We start from the raw sequence: 20,992 nt of genomic DNA, 5'->3' as shown, positions 1-20,992 counted from the left end.
ACCGGAAGAAGAACAGCCCTCATCCCTCACCCTCAATCACTCATCCATGAATAAAAACAAATACAGTAACATTTAAGACACTTTTATCCAAAGCATCTGTTAAATGTTACTGTATTGGTTTTTATTCATGGATATTTCTTAAATTAACACTACTAATAAAGGGAAATACAAGAACTTACACTCACCTACAGTTCTGAGTGAACACAACATGTGTCATTGAGGGGTAGGGGTCTTGCTTAGGGGCCCAACAGTGGTAACCCGGCAGAGGTGGGGCTTGAACTGGTTACCATCCAATTACGCTGCAAGTAGTTTAACCACTGAGCTACCACTACTAAGCTTGTCTGTTTATTTTAAAGCCAAAATTATTTGTTTATGCATGGTTCTATCATCATGGATATTCACTGAAGACATAATTTTCTTTTTGGGTCCCAATATGGTACTATTTCTAATATTACAATCCTCAGTTTTAAAAGACTCTTGCTTTCATTCAAGCAACAGACACTGATTCCACAGATATTACTGTCACAAATTGATTAGATCACCATTTCCCATTCTCTGTGATCTTTTAATACAGGTTTAAGTCAACAAAGACAAAGACTAGGATGAGCAAGGGTGTATATGAAAGTGAGAGACAGCAAGAACCGGCTAACATGCAGCAGTGCCCAAAGGATCAATAGCAGCTCCTGATCTGCCATTGATGAAAAGCTTCTGCTCTCTGGTCTTGGATAATCTCATGCTCTGATTTATCTGTGCAGGTAATGCTTTACAGAACATGCAACATTGATTTTGCCTTCCCTGCACTTCAATCCACTTTCACCCTCCCCCTGTCTGATTTACTCTATGCCTCAGGTTCCCTGCATTACTACTTTTTCATTTTGTTTTTTCATCCCTTACTTTCCAGTGTGATGTCTTTAGGTTTCTCCCTCTAATCAGTTTACTTATCTTTTTTCCACTATTTGACTTACTAATGCTGCATACCTGTGATTATAACTATACACTTATTAAACTGATTACCCTTACACCTATACACTTATTAAACTGAACAATCATTCTTACACTAGAGAGAAAGGGAGCTGTTGAGAAGATACCTTAATATAATATAAAGGCAAATGCTCTTAATATAAATGGGTAATGGGAGAAAAAGCCTCAGTATGACTGGAACTTTACATGGTTTTTATTATTATTATTTTTTTTTTTTTTTAAATTTATAATCATATATAAGATTTTGACAACTCCAAAACAGTTTTGGTTTGCTTACAGTAGCTAACTGCATTAATACTTCGTCCACCTCATTCTCATAACTGTATAATGGACTTAAAATTTTGTTTTAAAAGAGTCACTGAAAGTAAGTGGATACTATACTGCTGGACACAATGCAATTAGCCGAGTAATTAAAATAGTTTAAGTAGTCTTATAGAAGAAAAAACTATGTGACTGTTTTGAGGATACTAAGGATAGTGGGGTTTTTTTTAGTTCTCTAGGAATGTGGACGAACTGAGACAATAACTGAGTACATTAGGTTTTGTGAAAGTAATGTTCCATTTGATAAAATGGCTAACATTTATTCTAACAGCAATGTATGAGTTTCTAAGAAATCTAAGCAATATCTCATAGAAAGGAAAGTTGAATTTATTAGTGGTGATGTGTGTATAGCATGGGAAAAAGGAAAGAACTTAGAAGCACCATTAAAAAGGCAAACAGCAATATGGGAATAAGATGGAATATGAACTTCTTACTGGCAATGTTAAGATTGCCTGAAATTGCCTCACAAATTTCAAGTAGAGAGAGTAGGACTAAAAAGCTTTCCCCTTCAGATACTGCCTCTTTTGCCAATGATTTAAATCAGTTTTATTTATCAGATTTGATTGTGGACAAAATTATTTGGTTCGTGATAATGTGTACATTGATGTTATCAGACAATTTAGCCAGTTTAGCAAGGATTAAAATAAATAATGCCCCAGGCCCAGGTGGGCTGAGAGGACAGGTTATTAAGAGCCATGTCCCACAAATTTACCTTTGACTTTATTAAATTGCATCAGATGCTGCTTGACAATTATGGAAATTGTCCACAATTATACCTATACCAAAATGTTCGGAGCCCCACTTCTAAATGATTTTAGACCAATTATTCTGACCAGCATTCAGCAAATGCATGGAAATGGTCCTAGCTCATTTGATGTGGTCCACTGGTAAAAACCTGGATCCTTCTCAGTTTGCCTATATGAGCAGAGCACTCACGACACCTGCTTTAGTTAATACACTTGCTGAACATTTCGAGAAGGCCAGAAGCTATTCTAGGGTTTTACGCTTACATTTTAGTTTAGCTTTCAATTCCAAGCAGACGCACATTCTACTGCAGAGACTCTCTGATCTTGAAGTGAATGGAGGGCTTATTTTATGGATTAAGGATTTTCTTTCTTATCGGCTTCAGTGTGTGTCTGTAAACGGCATCACATCAGAGCAACTTCTTTTAAGTACAGGGGCACCTTATAGATGTGTCCTATCACCAATACTGAGCACCATCTAATGAGATGCAGATTTAAGACCCCTCCTTTTATTTTTGCATGCAGATAACATGGCCCTGTTTGGTTTATTTTAAGAAGAGGATACTTTTAAGAAGGCTGCATACTTTATACTTTGATAATATAATAACACCAACTAATTAAATTATAAATAACACTAAAACTAAAGGGTTGGTAATCAATAGCAATAATGTTCCAATTTGCAAAACAGAGTAATGGTTGATTAAGAGGCCAGTTGAAATTGTGCAGAAATATTTGGCAATGCTACTTGACAGCAGACTGAGGTTCACAGCCAACTCTGAGTGTATCTTTAAAAAGGCCATGCAACACATGAACCTGCTGAGGAAACTGAACAGCTTCTCTGTGAGCAGATCTATTTTAGAGGAGTATGGCTGAGAGTGTTTTGACATATAATACATAACACTGGTTGGAGTGTTTTGACATAACACACTTAGCATGGCATCCCTGGGGCTAAGGCTAAGATCAGATTGTCTGTGTTTGTAAATATGGCTGAAAAACTTTGACATAAAGCACCAGAACATTGTTTGAGATATATAATTGTCTAGTAGTAGGAAGAAAGCAAATCATGGGGGATCCTACTCATCTGTTTGTCAAATTAAATCTGCTCCCCTCTGGAAGGCATTATAGGGTACCTCAGGCCACAAACGTATTTAAGTATTAATTTACTCCTTATGGAATTTCTCTAATGAATTCTTAAATTACTTATTGATCTGATGAAAGCTAGCTATGGTTTTTTATATATATATATATATATATATATACACACACACACACACACACAGGATAAGATGTATAATATCCTATGCCATTAGAGCTTCACATAGGGCCCTGCTTACTCTTTTCATCCTAGCAGCCACATCGCGAGCTCTTCTCAGGGGTCATCAGGTAGACACCTCCCTTTATCCCTGTGTTTCCTTGAATTAAGGCTGCGACACCTCCAGAAGGCTCAACAGTCTGACATCTCATCCTCACCCCCCTCCAAGCTCACTTTTAAACCAAGTCACACCTCTTTAAGCAATATGCCACTAGCAAACACAATCTGTAAAATCCATGATGGCCTTCCCACCTACTAAGCCCAAACACATCCCCACTGGCCAAACTGCACAAGCAATGTCGTGGCAGACTTTGCTACAAATAGGTTCCATAGCTGAAGTTACAATATGTTCAAAATAGTAGACTTTAGCGTGCATTATTCATAAATAATACATGCTACACATCTTGGATGTTACACATTCTATTACTGTTCATTATGGTAATTTTTAAACCTTATCTAATTAATACATTTCTTCCTGAAATTCAAGTCAAAATTTAAGTGACACATCCAAAGGCTCTATTGACCTGTCACTCTCCATATCTTCATGTGTGGAGTGAATAAGAAATGACAGGCTCATTCTTGACTACACTCCATGGATGAGGGAATCCTGTAACCAAGGTAACCGATATTGCTCACGCTATCTCCAAGGCAGCACTTGGTGATCTGTATGGCATTGTCTGTGCTGGCACTGTTGCTCTTTCAGCTGTCAAGAGAAATCAGTTTACAGAAGAGTCAGCCAGAGAGGGCCCCTTGAGCTCGCCTGCTATAAAACTTTAAATCCCCCACCACAACTGAGGAACAAAATCTGAAGAAAAGATGCTAAAGGGGGATTCCTTCACATGTTTTTACTGTTTACTTTGTCTTGTGCTTTGAATGCCACGACTTGAGTTTTAGCCCAGACAATGCTGTCTAGTCCTGTCAAAACGAGTCAGGCTCAGCAAGACAACAGGTAGTAATGGTGCTGATGTTCCTTGAGGTATATGAAAACAGAGCAAATGAGCAGCTGAACAAAACATTCTATTCATTGCTCAGCGCAGCCAAGGCTTAATCTGTCAGGCCTCAGAGGTGCGCGGTAAGCCCATGGTACATTTTGGGGAGCTAGCCACATAAGACGCAATCTTATAAAACCAAACACGAGCATGAAAGGCTGAGATCCAATGGATGAAATTTGCTCTACTCATCACATAGTGAATCACCATAAATAGACTTCTTTTTTACTGCAAGTTTGATTTCTAATTGCATTTACAATAAAACTAAATGAATTTGAGGTGTTGATATTGTTGGCTGATGTTTGTTTTCCATGTGCTCAAGTATCATTTTACTCCAACTCATAAAATGCAGTTAAAATGATGGTTAAAAGCAAGTGTAATAAAAAGCCCTTCTTATCACCATCACTTTGTGCTTCTTGCCATATTAATGGTGTTGCCTGTTACTTGCCAAAAACAAAATTTCATAATAGTATGTGCTTGCCACCTCACCTCTATAGAGACCTCATGAAGTGGAGCAGACAAAATGTTTTGCCAAAGTGGTTGGTGGCACTTAAAAACAAGTGAAGTGTTTACAGCATGCAGCGTGCTTGTTCATTGCTGAGAATAGGCTTGGGCAAAGTAAGCTGGGTAATTAGTTTTCTAAAGCCCTCCAGGCTAGGAGAGAACCTCAGGCTCCATGCGAGCTTCTTGTTTTGTATTTTGACTAGATTTAATTAAATGCAACAAGAGGGTGGACAAAAGCAGAGGACAATCCTTTTTTTTTTTAAATGAAAAAAAATTTTTAAGTAAATACATTATGTTGAAATAAAATATAACATATAGTATAACACAGCAGTATATAACTGGTGTCATTGCATAAATTTGAAATATTTTACAATTGCATGTCAGTCTCGCTAAATAAATAGGAAATAGGTTTCTTTCCTCATGCCCATCTAGTCAAAGATAACTACAGGAGAAGTGCTGGTTGAATTACAAAAATCAACTGCAAAATACTTGATAAGCAAGAAGTGAGGTGCCCATTATTTAAATTTAGAAGGTGCTCATCAATCAAATTAACCACAAAATCATTAAGCATCATAAACAATAATAACTTGCTCATACTACTCTCCAAGCTTATGTCAACATCCACAGCTCATACTTTTGTCAGATTAACCATTTCAACTACCTGGCCATTATCATCTTATATCTTCTTCACAAAAACACATCTGTAAACCCTCTTTGGCACATAAGGCTATTTCAGTTCTAACAAATGTCAGCATTACTGCTGAGGCATTGGACTAAATATGTTTTAAAAATGAAAGAAGAAGAAAGAGAGCCAAGAGACATTAAACTTTTGATTGTTTAATTAATAAAAAGAAATGTATAGTGGAGAACAGCTTTCAATAGTTAAACAGAAAAAGAATATAAAGAGAGATTAAATAATTATGAAAGAGTGATGAAGAAGCCGCACAGATAGCAGAGACTGAGGAAGGGTGAGAGGGGGTGGTGAGGTGGGGACTACTGCAGCAAGACTAGCCTGCTTTGGGCTGCATCATTAAATCTGCTCAGTCACAAAGTCACTCACTGACATTGGAAGGCAGTTTTTAAACAACTCAGTGCCAACTTTTTACAGTGAAAGGATCTGGAGAATTTACATAAGGAACAAAATCATTCTACTTGGCATTCATGCATGTAGCATCATTACAACCTTAATTGTCTCTCAATCAGAAAAAGGAGGAAAAGAAAAAGCATGTTTGTCATGTTAAGGATAGATCTAAGAGATTTTGGATGATTTCAGATGATTAAAAAAATCCTATTAGGATTTAACAGCCCCTCAAGGAGGCATGAGCACAGTGGATCAGAGAGATGCCAAAGAAAAATGGCAGAGGAAGGGACTTATTAGTTATTCTAGCCAGAGGAAACACCATTAGGGTCTCGCGATTAACACTCCCTTGCAGAATTCCCACATGAGAGCTCAGAAGCACACTGCCTTACACCAAGCTCTCCACAATCTTTTCTTTTTAACAGTGCACTTGCAACATGATGAGCCTCAGACTCATCATGCAGAATGCAGAGTGTATGCAGATCTTCAGAGCCACCTATGGAATCAATAATAAAATGACGTTAAGACCTATTCATAGCATAGCATTGATTCACCAATTCATTGTGTCATGAAAAGTGCCATGATTATATCAGTTAAAAAACATGATAGATGAGAAATAAAAATATTGAATAATTAATTGAAACATTACTAAATAAGACTAATGGCCAACAAACCCATAATCTCGTCAAGTCATCTACTGCTGCATAGCTAAATGCATATAACATATGCACTTATATTCTCTCACCCGTTCTTGGCTAAGGAAACAATTTGTATGTTCTTCTAAGAATAAAAAATGCATTAATTTCCTAGTGCAAAAAGACAAGATCTGAAGTTTCCCCTTTTTTTTCTGCATTAGGATTATTAAGAGTTGACTTCTAGAGGAGCAATCTAGGCCCCAAGTAACAGTTGTCCATTAGTTAGATGGGAAGGCCCTAGTGTCACTGTTAGTGTCAGTGTCGGAATCAGTGGTCTTTATCAGAACACAAGTAGAGCCCATGTGTTGATTTGGGGAAAAAAAACTAAAGTTTATTCACTAGACAAATATAAATAAAATATATTGCTATAGTTAAAGGTTTGCTTATAGACAAGGATACAGCCTGCACTTCTGTGTTTCTTCTCTCTCCGATACCAGGAATGAATTACTGACTGGGCCAATGGGGCCAGTGCCCTGGAGCCTCTGACTGCCAAGCCTCAAACCACAAGGCTCAGGGCAGTGCAAAGACTGTGTAAGCACCACCACAGGTGCAAAAATTAGATTAGAAGATTATGTACAAATCAATAAATCAATGAATGTGTGAAAGAAACCTCTAAAAATTAGGAAATATATTTATTTTTTCTTGCTGGTTCTGCTTCAGTATTGAATATTAGCACATTGTTTGGACAGGGCAGATATGTACCACGTTGTGCATTTAATTTTTAATTCAGTTGTTGAATGATGAAGCTATTGCATCATTTCAATTTTTCTATCATTGTATCATGAAATACTGTTGCTGACATTCCAAAATGATATTTTGTATGGAATGTGATCATGGTGTTAGTGTTTACCATGTGTGAGGCTAGGTTTGGCTTTGTGCATGTATCCTTACACATTTTATACAAATGTGTGTGTTTGGGGAGGTTATTAGGAAGTGGCCTTCAAAGATGCTTGTGCCTAGGGGCCTTTCAAGCCAATGATCCATCCCCGACCATCACATTGCCAAAACACACCAGCAACAAGAAGAAAGCATAAGAGAAACAGAAAAAAAGGAGTGAAAAGCTGACTTTTTGTTGCAATAAAATGCTAGGCTTAAGTGATACTTAGAATTTCTATTCTTCACTGAACACACTGTTTAATAGAACTGAACAGCAGTTCAAGTCAACTGTTTGTGTCTGCTTGTTACAGCAAAAATGGACAAATACTTAAAAGTTTTCATGCATACTGCAGTCCAAATTATTATAGTCATTGGGTTGAAAGCACCAATTGTGGGTATGTTTGTATGTCATCAACCAACTGACCGTACAACAAAAATCTCTTAAGGTATTGTCAAGACAGAACAAAAGAGGTACATTTCCAATCTGAGTACTTACAAAGCTATCCACTTTTATGAGAAGCTGCTTTTATCTTGATGCCATCTGGGCTCTAAGTGCTTGGGTTGCTTGAACTTAAATACTTATCTTTGCTTTCTGACGAGAACACTTAATTTTTTCACACTGGAACAGAGCTAAGGGTAGGCCTTTGGCTGCTCCAGAGATTTATTTTCAATATGTTTCTATAATATTAAGTCATGACCTGAGTGAAGTAGAGTCATGATTTTTCTCTAGTATCTTTATTAAATGCATATGGACTCAGTATGTGTCCGGAGACCATTGTCCATGATTTGTTTTTGCTCTATAGTGTCATACAGAGATCAGCAGTATTCTGCCATCACTGGAGTGATAAATATTGAATGTATTTTAAGGTTATCATGGTTACAGATCTCTGCATAGCACACCATGAACATGTTTAAATGATACCAGATGTACAGTATCCTCCATAAGTGAAAGTATGCCTACCCTTTGACTTGTACAAAATTGTACATTAATTACAAACTGTAATTAATCCTAAACTGAGACTATTCTTAATAATAAACAAATAATTAAATAAATAGAAACCCAGTCCACAGGCTTCACATGTGAAATGACTCAAATCCGATTTTTTGCTTTAATGTGACACACATCAGACTTTTCTTTTCAAGGCTGTATGAGCACACAAATCCAATCTTATGTCAGATTTAAATCACTATTGTATGTGGTCCTAAATTGGATTCGATTCACGGCCATGTGACTTCAAAGAGAATAGTCAGATTGGAACTCATGTGGCTTTTTGCCTATACCCATGCACTTAGCACTGTCATCAGCCAGCACCAGCAATGTGGCAAAACAACAATGAAGAAGAGCAACATCAGAGACAACAGGAGGTGTGAAAACAGCAAACGCTAGCCGTATGTCTTTATTCGCCTTTTCGACATGATAATATACAGCTGATGAACTATTTGCAAAATGATGCACATATGAGCTACTAACACTTCCATTTTGCTGGTTTTAATAACCTTAGTCATCTCATAAATATGTTTTTACAAACAGGTCACAACTGTGAATGTGAATCGCCAAGATAGGCAAACCCGATCTGAGCAAGAAACTGGAATGGAACAATGAGGCTTGTAATGTGAACACAATCTTAAACATACTATAAGAGAACTCCACTTTTCAGTTTCCACAAAGGGGTCCTACTTGACAAAAACATTTCCCTAAAGACAGCGATCTAAGAAACACAAATAATTCTGTGTCATTCATAATTAAACAATAAGACATCTACATTACATTACCAACATGTATATCCACTACCTTCACATCATGGCTGTTACATTCTCACCCTTTTCTTTCCTCCAATTACAGTTCTGTTCCCAGTAAGAATAGTCCCAGCTATCCTGTAAGAACAGTCCTAGCTTCAAAATGTTGTTGTTTATTTTCTGAATAATTAAAATAAACAATAAAAATCCATTAGCATTTTTCCACTAACATGACACTCTGATTAAAAAAAATTATTCCAGCAAAAAGAAGGCTAGTTTCTTGACCAGCTGAAAAGACACCACATTAACAAAATTAACAAAATTTGATGTAAAAGAGATCATCTGCACTAATTCAGCCTGATGCACCACAAAGAACTAGTTTTATTTTATTTTGCTCTCATAGAGCTGTGTGAAGTCTGTCAGGTGAGACTGATCTGGATGGCTGCCGTGCTGTAGATGAGATACCGTGGTTAGGGCCAGAGACACTGGGAAACAGTCCAAAGCTCAAGGACAAAGCCTTTGTCTTTTGAAGCAAAAGAAGACGACAAACTGACAAATAACAGTGGGACACCCCTGTTCCACAAAAGAGGACATTTGTAGTTTGAGAGACGTTATTCATTTTAATGTTGTGACGCCTTTCTGCCATAGCCTCTTTTAGGAAACTTGCATTACATCAGAGAGATGTGTGGTATTAATGCAGGGATTTCACTGTGGAGTGAAATATTCCACATAGCACAAATATGCTCATTGGTTGATTAAAAATAAAATGGTACAAAGCAATATGTGAAGCTCTTTGGAAAGCTGTGCAAGTTTATCTTTTAAACAATAAGACAAAACCAGATTTGGATTTATGACTGAACAAAGAACAATAGTTTTGAACCCTGAGATATTTCTAGGAAGCAAATGACTAATACTGTGTTTCTGCCCTCTGCTAGGAAATACCTGCACACCTTTAAGCAACTGCCATGCACATCTGAGATCTCACATTATGAGTCTGAATATATCTGATGTTACTTCTTTGTTGTCTTTTCCATTCATAGTGTTTTTGTTTGTTTGTCCTAAAAAAAAAAAACCTTTAAAATGAACCATTTAGCTAGAACTGTTGCATTTTGAAACGTGTACCTAAGAAAAATATTTAAAACAAATGAGCTATCCCCCTATTACCATATGCAAGAATGGTGTATAGAGGAGCTCCTCCTCACATTGATGATAGTGAGGTTTAACTTCAAGCTCTCCTTTCTGTGTTCTTTCTTTCTATTGTAAACTCAGAATTTAGTCCCAAAAGGTCATCAGTTACTATTATAAAAGGTACAAATGGACTATGAATACTTTTACAACTTCAGATAATTCATTTGTCTTCAGAGCTCTGTTCTTGATGCTTCCAATGTCCTGAGATCAAATCTAGGCCTCTCACACTGTAAATACAGCAGGCTGACTGTGCACATCATCAAGGGGGCTCTTTAATGGCCTCCAGCCCAGGCCTCCTGTGGTCCTGCCTCCTCAACAAAATGCTGCCAGTATCTGCTCGGCTGGTGACCAAAACAGCACACGCAATTAAAGGACAAGGCAGACATTTGGCAACTAATCTCATTTTTCGCTTGTTTATCATACATTAAATAGAACTTGTGATGTGAACAACGTATTTTCATAAGTGTATGTGTTCATGTAAGACAACCAAATGCATTTTTTTCCAATAGCATGAGGATTTTAGATGGATTTAGATGGATGGATTTTATACTCATGACTAGTAATTTCTTTTTAATACAAAACCTTAAAGGTTTTTAATTATATTTACTTCTTTTGCACAATGAAGGAAGGCAGTGCATTTTCCATTAATGTGGAAGTAGATTATTTTATTAAAATCTTAAAATATAAGAAAATGAATAAATAGATAAATAACTAAATGTGATGAAAAATTTATAGCATACTTCCTGTGCAAGAGGAGTGAATGAGTGAGCAAGAGAGCGAGCAAGAGAGGGAGAATGGTTAGGTTAACAAACAAAGGTTCGGTTAACAAACAGAGCATTACCTTTTAAAGATCTATAATTAGTAGGCAACAACAATCTAATTTCTTTCATTGGAAACCAACTACATTTTAAGACAAGTTAGGTAAAACTGTTTGTTACTGTATAAGTGTAATTAAACTGTTCTGAAATATGATGCATTTGTTTCTTTGTGCATTTGCTAATTATTTATATCATTTAACATTATATGCTGTGCACCAAAACACCACTGGCCTTCCACTAAAGTGCCAAAGACTTACATACCCAGAAACCACAGAAAATTTGGACCAAATGTTGATGAAATATACTTGATGTTACTTGTTGTTCCATAATCAGCACTAAATGAAGAACAGATGCCCACAAAAGATACCTGCAGAAATTCCAAAATCAGAGATCACTACAATATTATCAACTTAGAGTTATTAGTCATAATTCCCAAGAAAAGCTTTTGTGTTTCTGTCCTTATAACTATTATATGCAAAGGGAAGATGATAAGACAAAAATAGTTGTTTGGGTGAAAAAAGCCAATCAGCAGATAACAGGTTAAACACCACAAATTGCACACACACTTAGTGTGCACTATATTAGCTGCATAAAAAATGCATGTTTTTCTAAACATTTGCACAAAAATCATGGCACCTCTAAATAAACCCCAATTTCTGACCTTAAGCATTCAGCCTATATCAACATTTGTTAAAACTACATAGTCCCAATTTCAGTATTAGGTGACAATTATTGTTGTGTTGCTCTTTACAGCTATACTCTAGGTTTGTATGACAACAGCATAGCCACAATCAATTGGAATGCTTATGACTTTATGAAGAAAATATATGAGAGCACAGAGCTTCAGCTCCCATAAAAAAAGACTTAAATGCTATCTACTTTCATAGCAGATGAACAGAAATATTAAGGATTAGTAGTTTGTTATTAGCTAGGCTCCACATTACAAAAATATAACTATAGTCAGCAATAATCAATATTTACACTGAATTCAAAATAAAGCAATACTTTAAGAGCAGCTCTCTCTCTCTCTTCTCATTTAAACAAATCAATTTTCCTCAAAGCAGAATATGCTGAAATGATTGTAAAAATGAAATTAGGATAGGAATGGACCATTGCACAGAGACTTGATCCAGCCTATAATGTGCAATCTTTACCCAATTGTTGATGTGCTCTGTATTTTGTTTCAATGTGATAGAAGGCCGCAAACCAGTATTGACCTTTAATTCAATCATGTGTGCCTTGTAGCATGCTTTTATAATACCTGAGGATAAAACAAAAAAGACCTATGACTCAAGTCATCATGCACTGACCCATATTTCCTAGGGAAAGGGAAAACAGGCTAGCAGGGGGAAAAGGGGGAAAACAAAGAAAAAAATCCTCATATTAACAGGACATTTACCTCTTGTTCCCAGCAGTGGAAATGGATTTTAGGAGGGTGACAGATCATACCTCACATTCTCGGGAGCCAGAGATGGTATAGGTGCATGGTCCTGTCCCATTGACCAGTACGTCCATGGTCTCAGAGTTTGTGGGTTTGTAGTCCACATAATACTCCTGTAATGGGGAACTGAGGGTTCGTTCCGTCTCCCGTGCCTTTTTCCGGCGCTTTCTGACCATGGTGTGCTGCTGCAACTGCTTCATACTAGTTGGGTAACGCTTCCAGGAGACATAGATCACAAGCAAGATCATTGCCACTGATAAGAAGAGTGCAACACTACCTGCTATTATCTTGTGGAAGGAAACATGTTCATAGTCCTGCTCAGGAACAGGTGGGAAAGCAATGGTTGGGGTGGGAACAAAAGGGGTGTGGTGGACGCTTTCTTTGTCCACCCTGAATAATGTGGGAAGTGGCATGTGTCCAGGTTTGGAAGGGAAGATGACTGTAGTGGAGACTACAAGATATGGAGTTGTGGTAGCCTTGCAAATACCAAACGTGTCCATAGCATCCATAACTTTCTCGCCTTGAGCCTCCTTAGGTCCAGCACAAATCATGGTTGCCTCCTTGTTTCCTTTGAAATTCCTCAACCAGGCAACAAGAGGACAGAGGCTTGGACTGCAGTCCCAAACATTACCTGCTAGACTGATGGTACTGAGAGAAATCCAAGCGGTCACTGCCTCCAGAGACACGTTGCTAAGCTTATTGGAGTCCAGGTTAAGAGTCTGCAAATTGGGTAGACAATGGAAGATGTTGGCATCCAACACCTGTAGGTCATTTCCTGAGAGGTCAAGCTTTTGTAAAGATGTCCAGGTCCATGTAATTCCCTGTGTTACAGATTTTATCCGATTCCACTGCAAATAGAGAGCTCGAAGGTTGTTTAGACGAGGGAAATGAGAGAAATTGATCTTAGAGAATTGGTTGTGCTCCAAGTGCAACTCAGTCAGCTTGAGCAGTCCAGCAAAAGCATTACGAGTGAGGCTTCTCAGTCGATTATAGCCCAAGTCAAGAAATTCTAGATTTCGACAATCCTGAAACACACGCATGGGAACTGCCTTGAGGGAATTGGATCTCATATGGAGACTTAGCAACTTGCGTAAGCCTTGAAACTGGTTAGGCTGTAGTACCTGCAGCTTATTGTAAGAAAGGTCCAAGTTGCGCAGGTTTGGTATTGAATGAAATGTGCTGTTATCCAGCTGCGTGATCTTATTTGAGCTGAGGATTAACTCTTTTAGTCTCCTCACACCCTGGAAGGCTTGACTATCTACTGTATTTATATAGTTGTGGTCAAGATACAGCCAGACAAGTTGACTAAGGCTGGCAAACTGATCAGCCCTAAGGCTAACCAAGCTGTTATAGCGCAGAGAGAGTCCCTGGCATCCCATGGACACATTCTTTGGCACATCACGAAATGCATTTGACTCACAGTAGACTATTTTGCCATCGCAGCGGCAGCTTCGGGGGCACGGGCGCTCTCGGACTCTGCTGGGGGATGCAATGAGCCAGGCCTGCACCAGCAGAGGGATCATGAGCCAGCGACTTCGCACCAGAGAACCTTCAGAGACAGAGGGGCAAAAAGGTAAGAACTAGGTATGGGTCAATAACGAACCTGATGAGGTAAATAAGTGGACTGGTTAATATCATTCACACTTAGTAGCTAACATGACAATATTTTTCTTTTACAAAGCCTGAAATGTACAAGTAGTACACAATTAGGATACCATATAAATATGTCAGCACCAACATTCATTCTGAAGTTAGCTTTTGAATGTGCAGCAAGTGATGCAAGTTCCTCATGTACTCTATTAGTATCCTTAATATGCAGATTGTTTAGGTAACTCGTAAGGCAGCAATTCTTAATGAAAAAAGATTCAGTTTCTAGGTGTCTCTTATGTATACTGAATGCTGGATCTCCAACAAAGAAAAGCACTAAACAAACTAGACAATATGAATTTAATGAAAATTATTTTTGTTTTTCTTTTCAAACTCAATTCCTCAAAGACAATTCTATAACTATGAATATACATTGTACCAGCTACAGAACCTGAGTACTAATCAAGTTTTCCCAAAAGACCATGTAAAAGTGGTTAGAGGAGAAAGGGTCCATTTTAGTATATTTAGGAGCATATTTATCATTCTGACAACCTTTTAAACAGTAACAAATTCTGTAGTTTTGCTTGATTATATAAAGACAATGTGTATAAAAAAAGTAATCTAGATTTAGTGCAGCATGACATAAGCAACTACTGATTTATAGTGCTTGAGGAAAATAATTCTTAAATAAAATAAAAAAAAAACCCTTCAACCTGCAGTAAAGTAGACTGGTTTCAGATACCATTAAAAACTACTCCTTCCAAATGAAGGAAACTGGTCTCTAATCCAAAATATTTTGTGTAGGTCAACTGGATGAAATAGACTAATCTAATGCTCCCCGAGATAGATCTTGGGTTGGCAGATCAATCTGATACCTACAGAAGAATTCAGTTTGTTTTTACAAGCCATCTCTAAACTTTTTTTAATTCACTCATTTAGCATTATTATTGTACATACCCATATTGCTTAGTTTTTCTGTAAAATAATCTGTTTACTGCCTCACATTTGCTATTTTAAACTACTTTTGTAGTAAAGCGCTCTCTCTCTTTCTATTATATAAGAGAGAGAGAGAGAGAGAGAGAGAGAGAGCGAGAGAGCGAGCGAGCGCTACATACACACCCATATACACACCCAGCATATACAGTATATACATGTTGTTCCTATATTATCACTGGGATAAATGAGACACTTTCCAGATTCAAACATGAAGACCAATTATTTGAACAGAGATGGAGAAACAAACTATTACAAACTATTGAGCTAATTAAGAGAAATACAAATGCAAAATATACTCTTAGTGGGGCACCTGATAGGTTAACAAGTCTTATTTCAATGATATTTTAAACACACACAAACACATGCACATAAACACACCAATGCACACACATTGTCATGTGCTTGTAATGTTATTTTACAAAATTGCTAAACTCTACTTTCTTGTCTTAGTAGAAAATAAGCTGGCATGCATGCCACTTGGGAGGTCTGTGAGCTGTCATATTTTCAAAAATAATAAACAGGGAGCATTATAAATTGCCTCCTGTGCAATGCTCCCAACCATACATAATATTTTTTTTTTGTGAAAGCCATAACAGGTTAAGCAAATAAGGCACTGGACTACATTAGACTCATTCCCAACATGGCAGTGCTAATCATTCAAAAAGAAATTACTTTGACATTCGCACATTTTAGTAAACATGTCATAATGAATATATATATATATATATTCATTCATGAGGACTTGGCTTTGGCATTATTGAGGTTTTTTTATGTAACAACAAACAGAACCGGGTTTTTTTTTCCACTTCTTGTACTGACTCAACACGTGAAGATAAAATAACTAGAAAAAAGCATACAGAAAAGAAACCAAGCTTTTGAGTAAGTGAAAAGACTGCAAGAAGCCTTCTATGTATCTATATAACATTAGTTTAGTAATAATGTATTGTTTGAAAGGTTATATTTAAATACGGGGTATTTGATTACTGCTCCGCGTTGCTGCTTGCGATCGGATTGGCCATATGTGCATGTCAATGGGAAAAGATCGTGCTGTTACATTTGCCCGATGCAAGAGACAGCTAATCGCATAGGTAACAGGTGAGAATTACTAGTCGTCTGCTGAAAAAAAAAAAATCGATCGTTGTCCGGAGACAAACAGCAGAACTGAGCACGCAGTGCCGCCTTAAAATGAAGAAGGAAAACTGCACATTTAAAATGCTTTAGATGTAAAGAACTATTTGGAATAACAGGATCTGATTACGACAGGGAACCATCAAACCCGCTGTTAACCTGTTGATCCTATGGTAAACCCATAAACGATTTTTCCCTCTCTATCCTACATCTAGTGGGATGTGCGCATCAGCATAATTACAAATGCCAAAGTTGTCACGCAAGCTTCACTTACCATCAAATAGAATCTGGGGAGTATTTGGGGGAAATTAACTAATCATGAAGAACCAACTTCATATTACAGTTGTATTTTTTAATAAGCGAGTCCTGTGTTAACCACTGCGCCTCACACTAGGTCTACCACTTTTACATGGCCAAATGTGCATGGCTATACTATATGCCAAGGCATTTCTTGATATCTGACGACATCACTGCACGACCAAATGGCAGGCCAATTCAGTTGTAGAACAGCAGATACTTATAGACCCCGACATATCCAGCCAGAGTGGTGACTCCGATTAGATGTTTATTTAGAAAAAAAAAAATGTTTAAAAAAATCGTTAACATACCCATATCTGCGTGTTATCCGATTTTTGCAGGTTTGGAGTGCTTAGTTGTATGAGCACCGAACACGCATGGTACGCTCACCCAGCTTCGTCGACCTCATCCAATATCTTAAACCAGCTCGCAGAGATCCAGCCGGTATAGCAAATCTTACTAACGAACGCAGGCAGACCTGCCAGGGACTGCAGAGCCCCGAAGCTTTGGTGAGACAGAGAAAACTCAGTATCCGTTTGATAATTCAGTTCCGCAATTTTGAAAAGCAACATGTCTCGCTGTTTAGATGAAAACAAGGAGGAAATATCTTACTTTCCCTGTCACTTATCATTGTTCCTAACATGAAAGAGACTCACTGTTTCCCAAATACGCTAAATTGTAGTGACAAAAATGCCTAAAAGAAAAATATTTCCGTCATGTTTTAACATTATGTTGGACAAACGAGCGTTGACAAAAACATAGCCAAGCAATATTTGTTAAGAAAAAAAATCCTGTGGAAGTATTTTATCCCGTAAAAGCCACAGTAGAGGTCTGGCTATGATGAAAATATTCCAACTGAAATACACGCAGAGCCTGTCTAACACATGCGTCGTTAAACCTGATCTTTTTCTTCCTCGAAAATCTTTCAAAAATAAGAGAAGGGTTTCAGAAGAGTCCGTGTGCCACTGCACTGCTGGTGCACTAACAAGAACGCTTAGTCTTATTTTGCAACTTCGCTCTGCACGATGAATCGGATTGCCCTCTTCTGGTGGGAAAGAACTCCCACCGGAAGGCTGTGATTCAGGTGATTCACGCTGAGGTCCGTACCAATCAATCTCGCCTAGTCTTTTTTTATTTTTCTCTGACTATTTCAAAGGCCAGCTTAATTATGGTTTGTTACAGTGTCATGGCGTAGGAGTATGAAGCACATATTTCAGATCCAAACTTAGTCCACCTTGTGTCATACCCCACGTAAAGAGAACCTTTGCCACATTATTGCATCACTAATTTAGACATAATGCTCAAAACCTTACTTATTAAGAAACAATTGATTTTGATTTTTACATTTTCATACATTGATGAGTTTTATTTGCAACATTTACACATCTAATAAGAACTTTATTATGGAATCTATAGCATGAGGTTGCACAAATATTTAGGATCACAATGACAACAATAGTCAAACTGCAAGTGAGAGACATAGAAAAAGTAAAATACAGACACTATTGTAGTCTGTTTCTGAGATATGACAAAATCTGACACAAAAAAATTAAGAAACACCTTGCAGGCTATGCACTACTAACAATAAATAAAAAATCTACACAAAACATTCTGCAGTATTTGAACCAATAATTCCAAGTAGGGTATGCATTGGCTTGCTACAGGCAATAGTTAACTATGAAGAAAACTTTTAATTCTAGTAGAATTGACTATGGCAGGGATACTAATGGTTAGAACTTGAATACTCTAATTTTTCATAGATGTTGTCCTTAGTCTCCAGGGCGACTGATGTCCTACACATATTGTTCCATCTCTGAACATACAATCAATTAAGGAATGTAGAATGTTGATTACCTAATTTAAGCAGTGATGAAAGAAAGACTTTAAAGTTTTTATTTGGTGTTATAGTTTAAAAACACTTTGAAATAATAAAAAAAAATCTTCTTTACAGAACCAGTTCAACATCATAGCAATAAGAGATTACTGACAAGGGAAGGTTGATGAGTGCCAAACTGAGTCTAGATGGAGTTATTTTTTAAAGCATGGAGCTGAACAGTTAAGCTAAACAGTGCTTGAATCCATCCAGTAGAGTGGTGACATACTGCTGAATATCCAATAAGATTTGAAACATGGCATACAGTAAGGTATTAAAAACAAATAGCTACAGCACCTTGGTTAGGTGATAGCTTTTCTATATGTACCATATTAACTGTTTGAAATGGTTCAAGACAACAAATGCCAAGAGCGTGAACTTTTAATGGCACTCTGCATTAGGGTCATATACATCATTTGAAGTATTCACCAGCACCTTCCATGTATAGACTAATTAGAAATAATCAGCTCTTGAGGCTTTTGTCCCCGAATTTGACAGACATTTTGTGCACTTTTTAGAAACTAACCTGAACATGAGTCTTGCTAGGGATTTTTCATTTTGTGGTAAACACTCTTGTATATTCTTCTCTTTACTGTAGGCTTTTATACAGATCATACAGGAGAACATTCTTTATGTGTTCAAGTTCTTCATGATTTGGTCATCCATCACTCCTGGCAGAACTCCCTTATTGAAGTTCCAGAATGAAGTTGCATTTATATTCAGTCTTTCCAGTTCTACCACATCTTCCCACTGTTATTTTTTCCTGTGGTTCCTGCATCAGCTACACTGTAAAACTGATTCTAACTCAAAACAAATTATACTTAAAACATATAGTTTAAAAAAGCACAACAAAAATGATTTCCTACTTTTTCTAGATTTTATGTTTATTGTAGACCTTAAATTATAAATTAACTCAACAATCTTGTCAAAATCTACTTATTTTTTCAAGACTTCAGAGCAGCGTGAGTTTATACACCTTATTATCATTTAGTTAAGATGGCAACTGAGGCACATTGCAACACATCTGCCATCGCTGAGGGCTCCAAGCGATTTTAACAGCCAAGCTCCAATTTGGAAGAACTTAATATATCATAATAACAGTATTTTTTTTAGTAGTAACAATGTAGAAATGCTTTGTTGTGTTATCCATAGCTAGTGATTTGATTTCAAAATGGTTATCTGTCTGTCTGTCTATCTATCTAGCAATAGATATATCAATGATACAATGTGGATAAATGTTGTACATTGTGTTGATCATAAACACATCACATATGGAAGGGATAGGTGCAATTTGGCAAGTCTTGCTTGGTAAATAGCAATTAGCTAACCTAATATCTAAAATACTAGCGAACTTATATGATAGCTAGATAGACTGGCTAGTTTGACAAGACATGCTTGCTAAAAATGCTATCGGGTTAACTTGATGTGTACACATGGATTACGGCATTTCAAATATGGAAATTCAGTTCATTTGAAACACAAAATGCATGTTTGATATGATGGATTTGTAAAATATATTATGTCTTATTTCATTTAGAAAATGGCTGCAAACAAACTTCAAATTAAACAAGTTGGGTTGAAACCTGTTCGCAAGTAATATTTAGCTAAATGGTGCATTGATGGCTTTCAGCAACCATGCTCAGTGCTTACATTGTAAGGATCCAGATAATGATTCTTTCAATCTGTGTATAGTTTACTAGATCACTAGCTAGCTATGTTAGAAATTAAAATTAAATTAAAATTTGAAGTACAAGGTTTGGTTCCAATTGACCCTCCCACTCATCAAATGGATTTGTTAAATTCCTTCACCAGCACACATAATGAAGTACTGATTAGCCAGACAACAAATATTACTGGCGTGCCACACAGTGAGGCTTGGAAAGGGTTAAATGTTCACACTGACAGTTTAAATCCCTATTTCTTATATTAATCCTATCATATTAATGTCTAATATTTGTTTAATATCTAAGTTTAACAGGCAATGTTCTCAACCTGATTTTCACCTGGATCACCACAACATCGGACATTGCAGTCACCCCCCTCCACCTCTCAGACCATCACTTTCTATCCTTCTTTCTCTCACTCCCTTTTCTTTCCATCCATACCTCCCCAACGTGTTCCTCTTCCTTCCATTGCAATCTGTACTCCATAACACCCTCTTCCCTTACTTCTACTATTTTGTCCACTCTTCCTCACCCTGACTCTCTGTCTTCTCTCTCTCTCTCTCTAGATACAATTACAAATACTTTCATTTCTATGCTCTCCTCATCAATGCTCTCCTCATCAATGAATCTTCTGTGCCCTCTCTCCTTTAGACCTGCAAGATCTTCCCTACCTGCCCCCTGGCTAACAGAAACACTCTGCTGCCACAGAAGAGAACTGAGGCTGTGAAGGAAAACTCACCTAGAATCAGACCTCAGCTTATACC

General features: G+C 37.2%; 1 protein-coding gene across 3 annotated transcripts in view; it reads right to left on the bottom strand.

Moving 5' to 3' along the window:
- The window catches only part of LOC113589306 (leucine-rich repeat transmembrane neuronal protein 4), a 100,755-nt gene extending 83,124 nt beyond the window's left edge, over positions 1–17,631 (bottom strand). The window contains exons 1-3 of one of the 3 annotated variants that reach the window (XM_027028889.2): positions 17,003–17,631; positions 12,692–14,232; positions 11,376–11,609 (exon numbers count right to left, since the gene is read on the bottom strand). In XM_027028889.2, coding sequence (XP_026884690.2) covers positions 11,496–11,609; positions 12,692–14,232; positions 17,003–17,006 — 1,659 coding nt within the window. In that variant the 5' untranslated portion in view covers positions 17,007–17,631 and the 3' untranslated portion in view covers positions 11,376–11,495. Of the gene's footprint in view, positions 1–11,375; positions 11,610–12,641; positions 14,233–17,002 lie in introns of those variants that run through there. The other 2 variants (XM_027028888.2, XM_027028890.2) reach the window with 2 other exon arrangements.
- Positions 17,632–20,992: the final 3,361 nt, after the last annotated feature.

The sequence above is a fragment of the Electrophorus electricus genome, chromosome 23, assembly GCF_013358815.1.
Source record: "Electrophorus electricus isolate fEleEle1 chromosome 23, fEleEle1.pri, whole genome shotgun sequence".
In the NCBI taxonomy this organism is placed as follows: Eukaryota; Metazoa; Chordata; class Actinopteri; order Gymnotiformes; family Gymnotidae; genus Electrophorus; species Electrophorus electricus.
The sequence above is the reverse complement of the archived record's forward strand: the minus strand, read 5'-3'. Positions and strand labels throughout refer to the sequence as shown.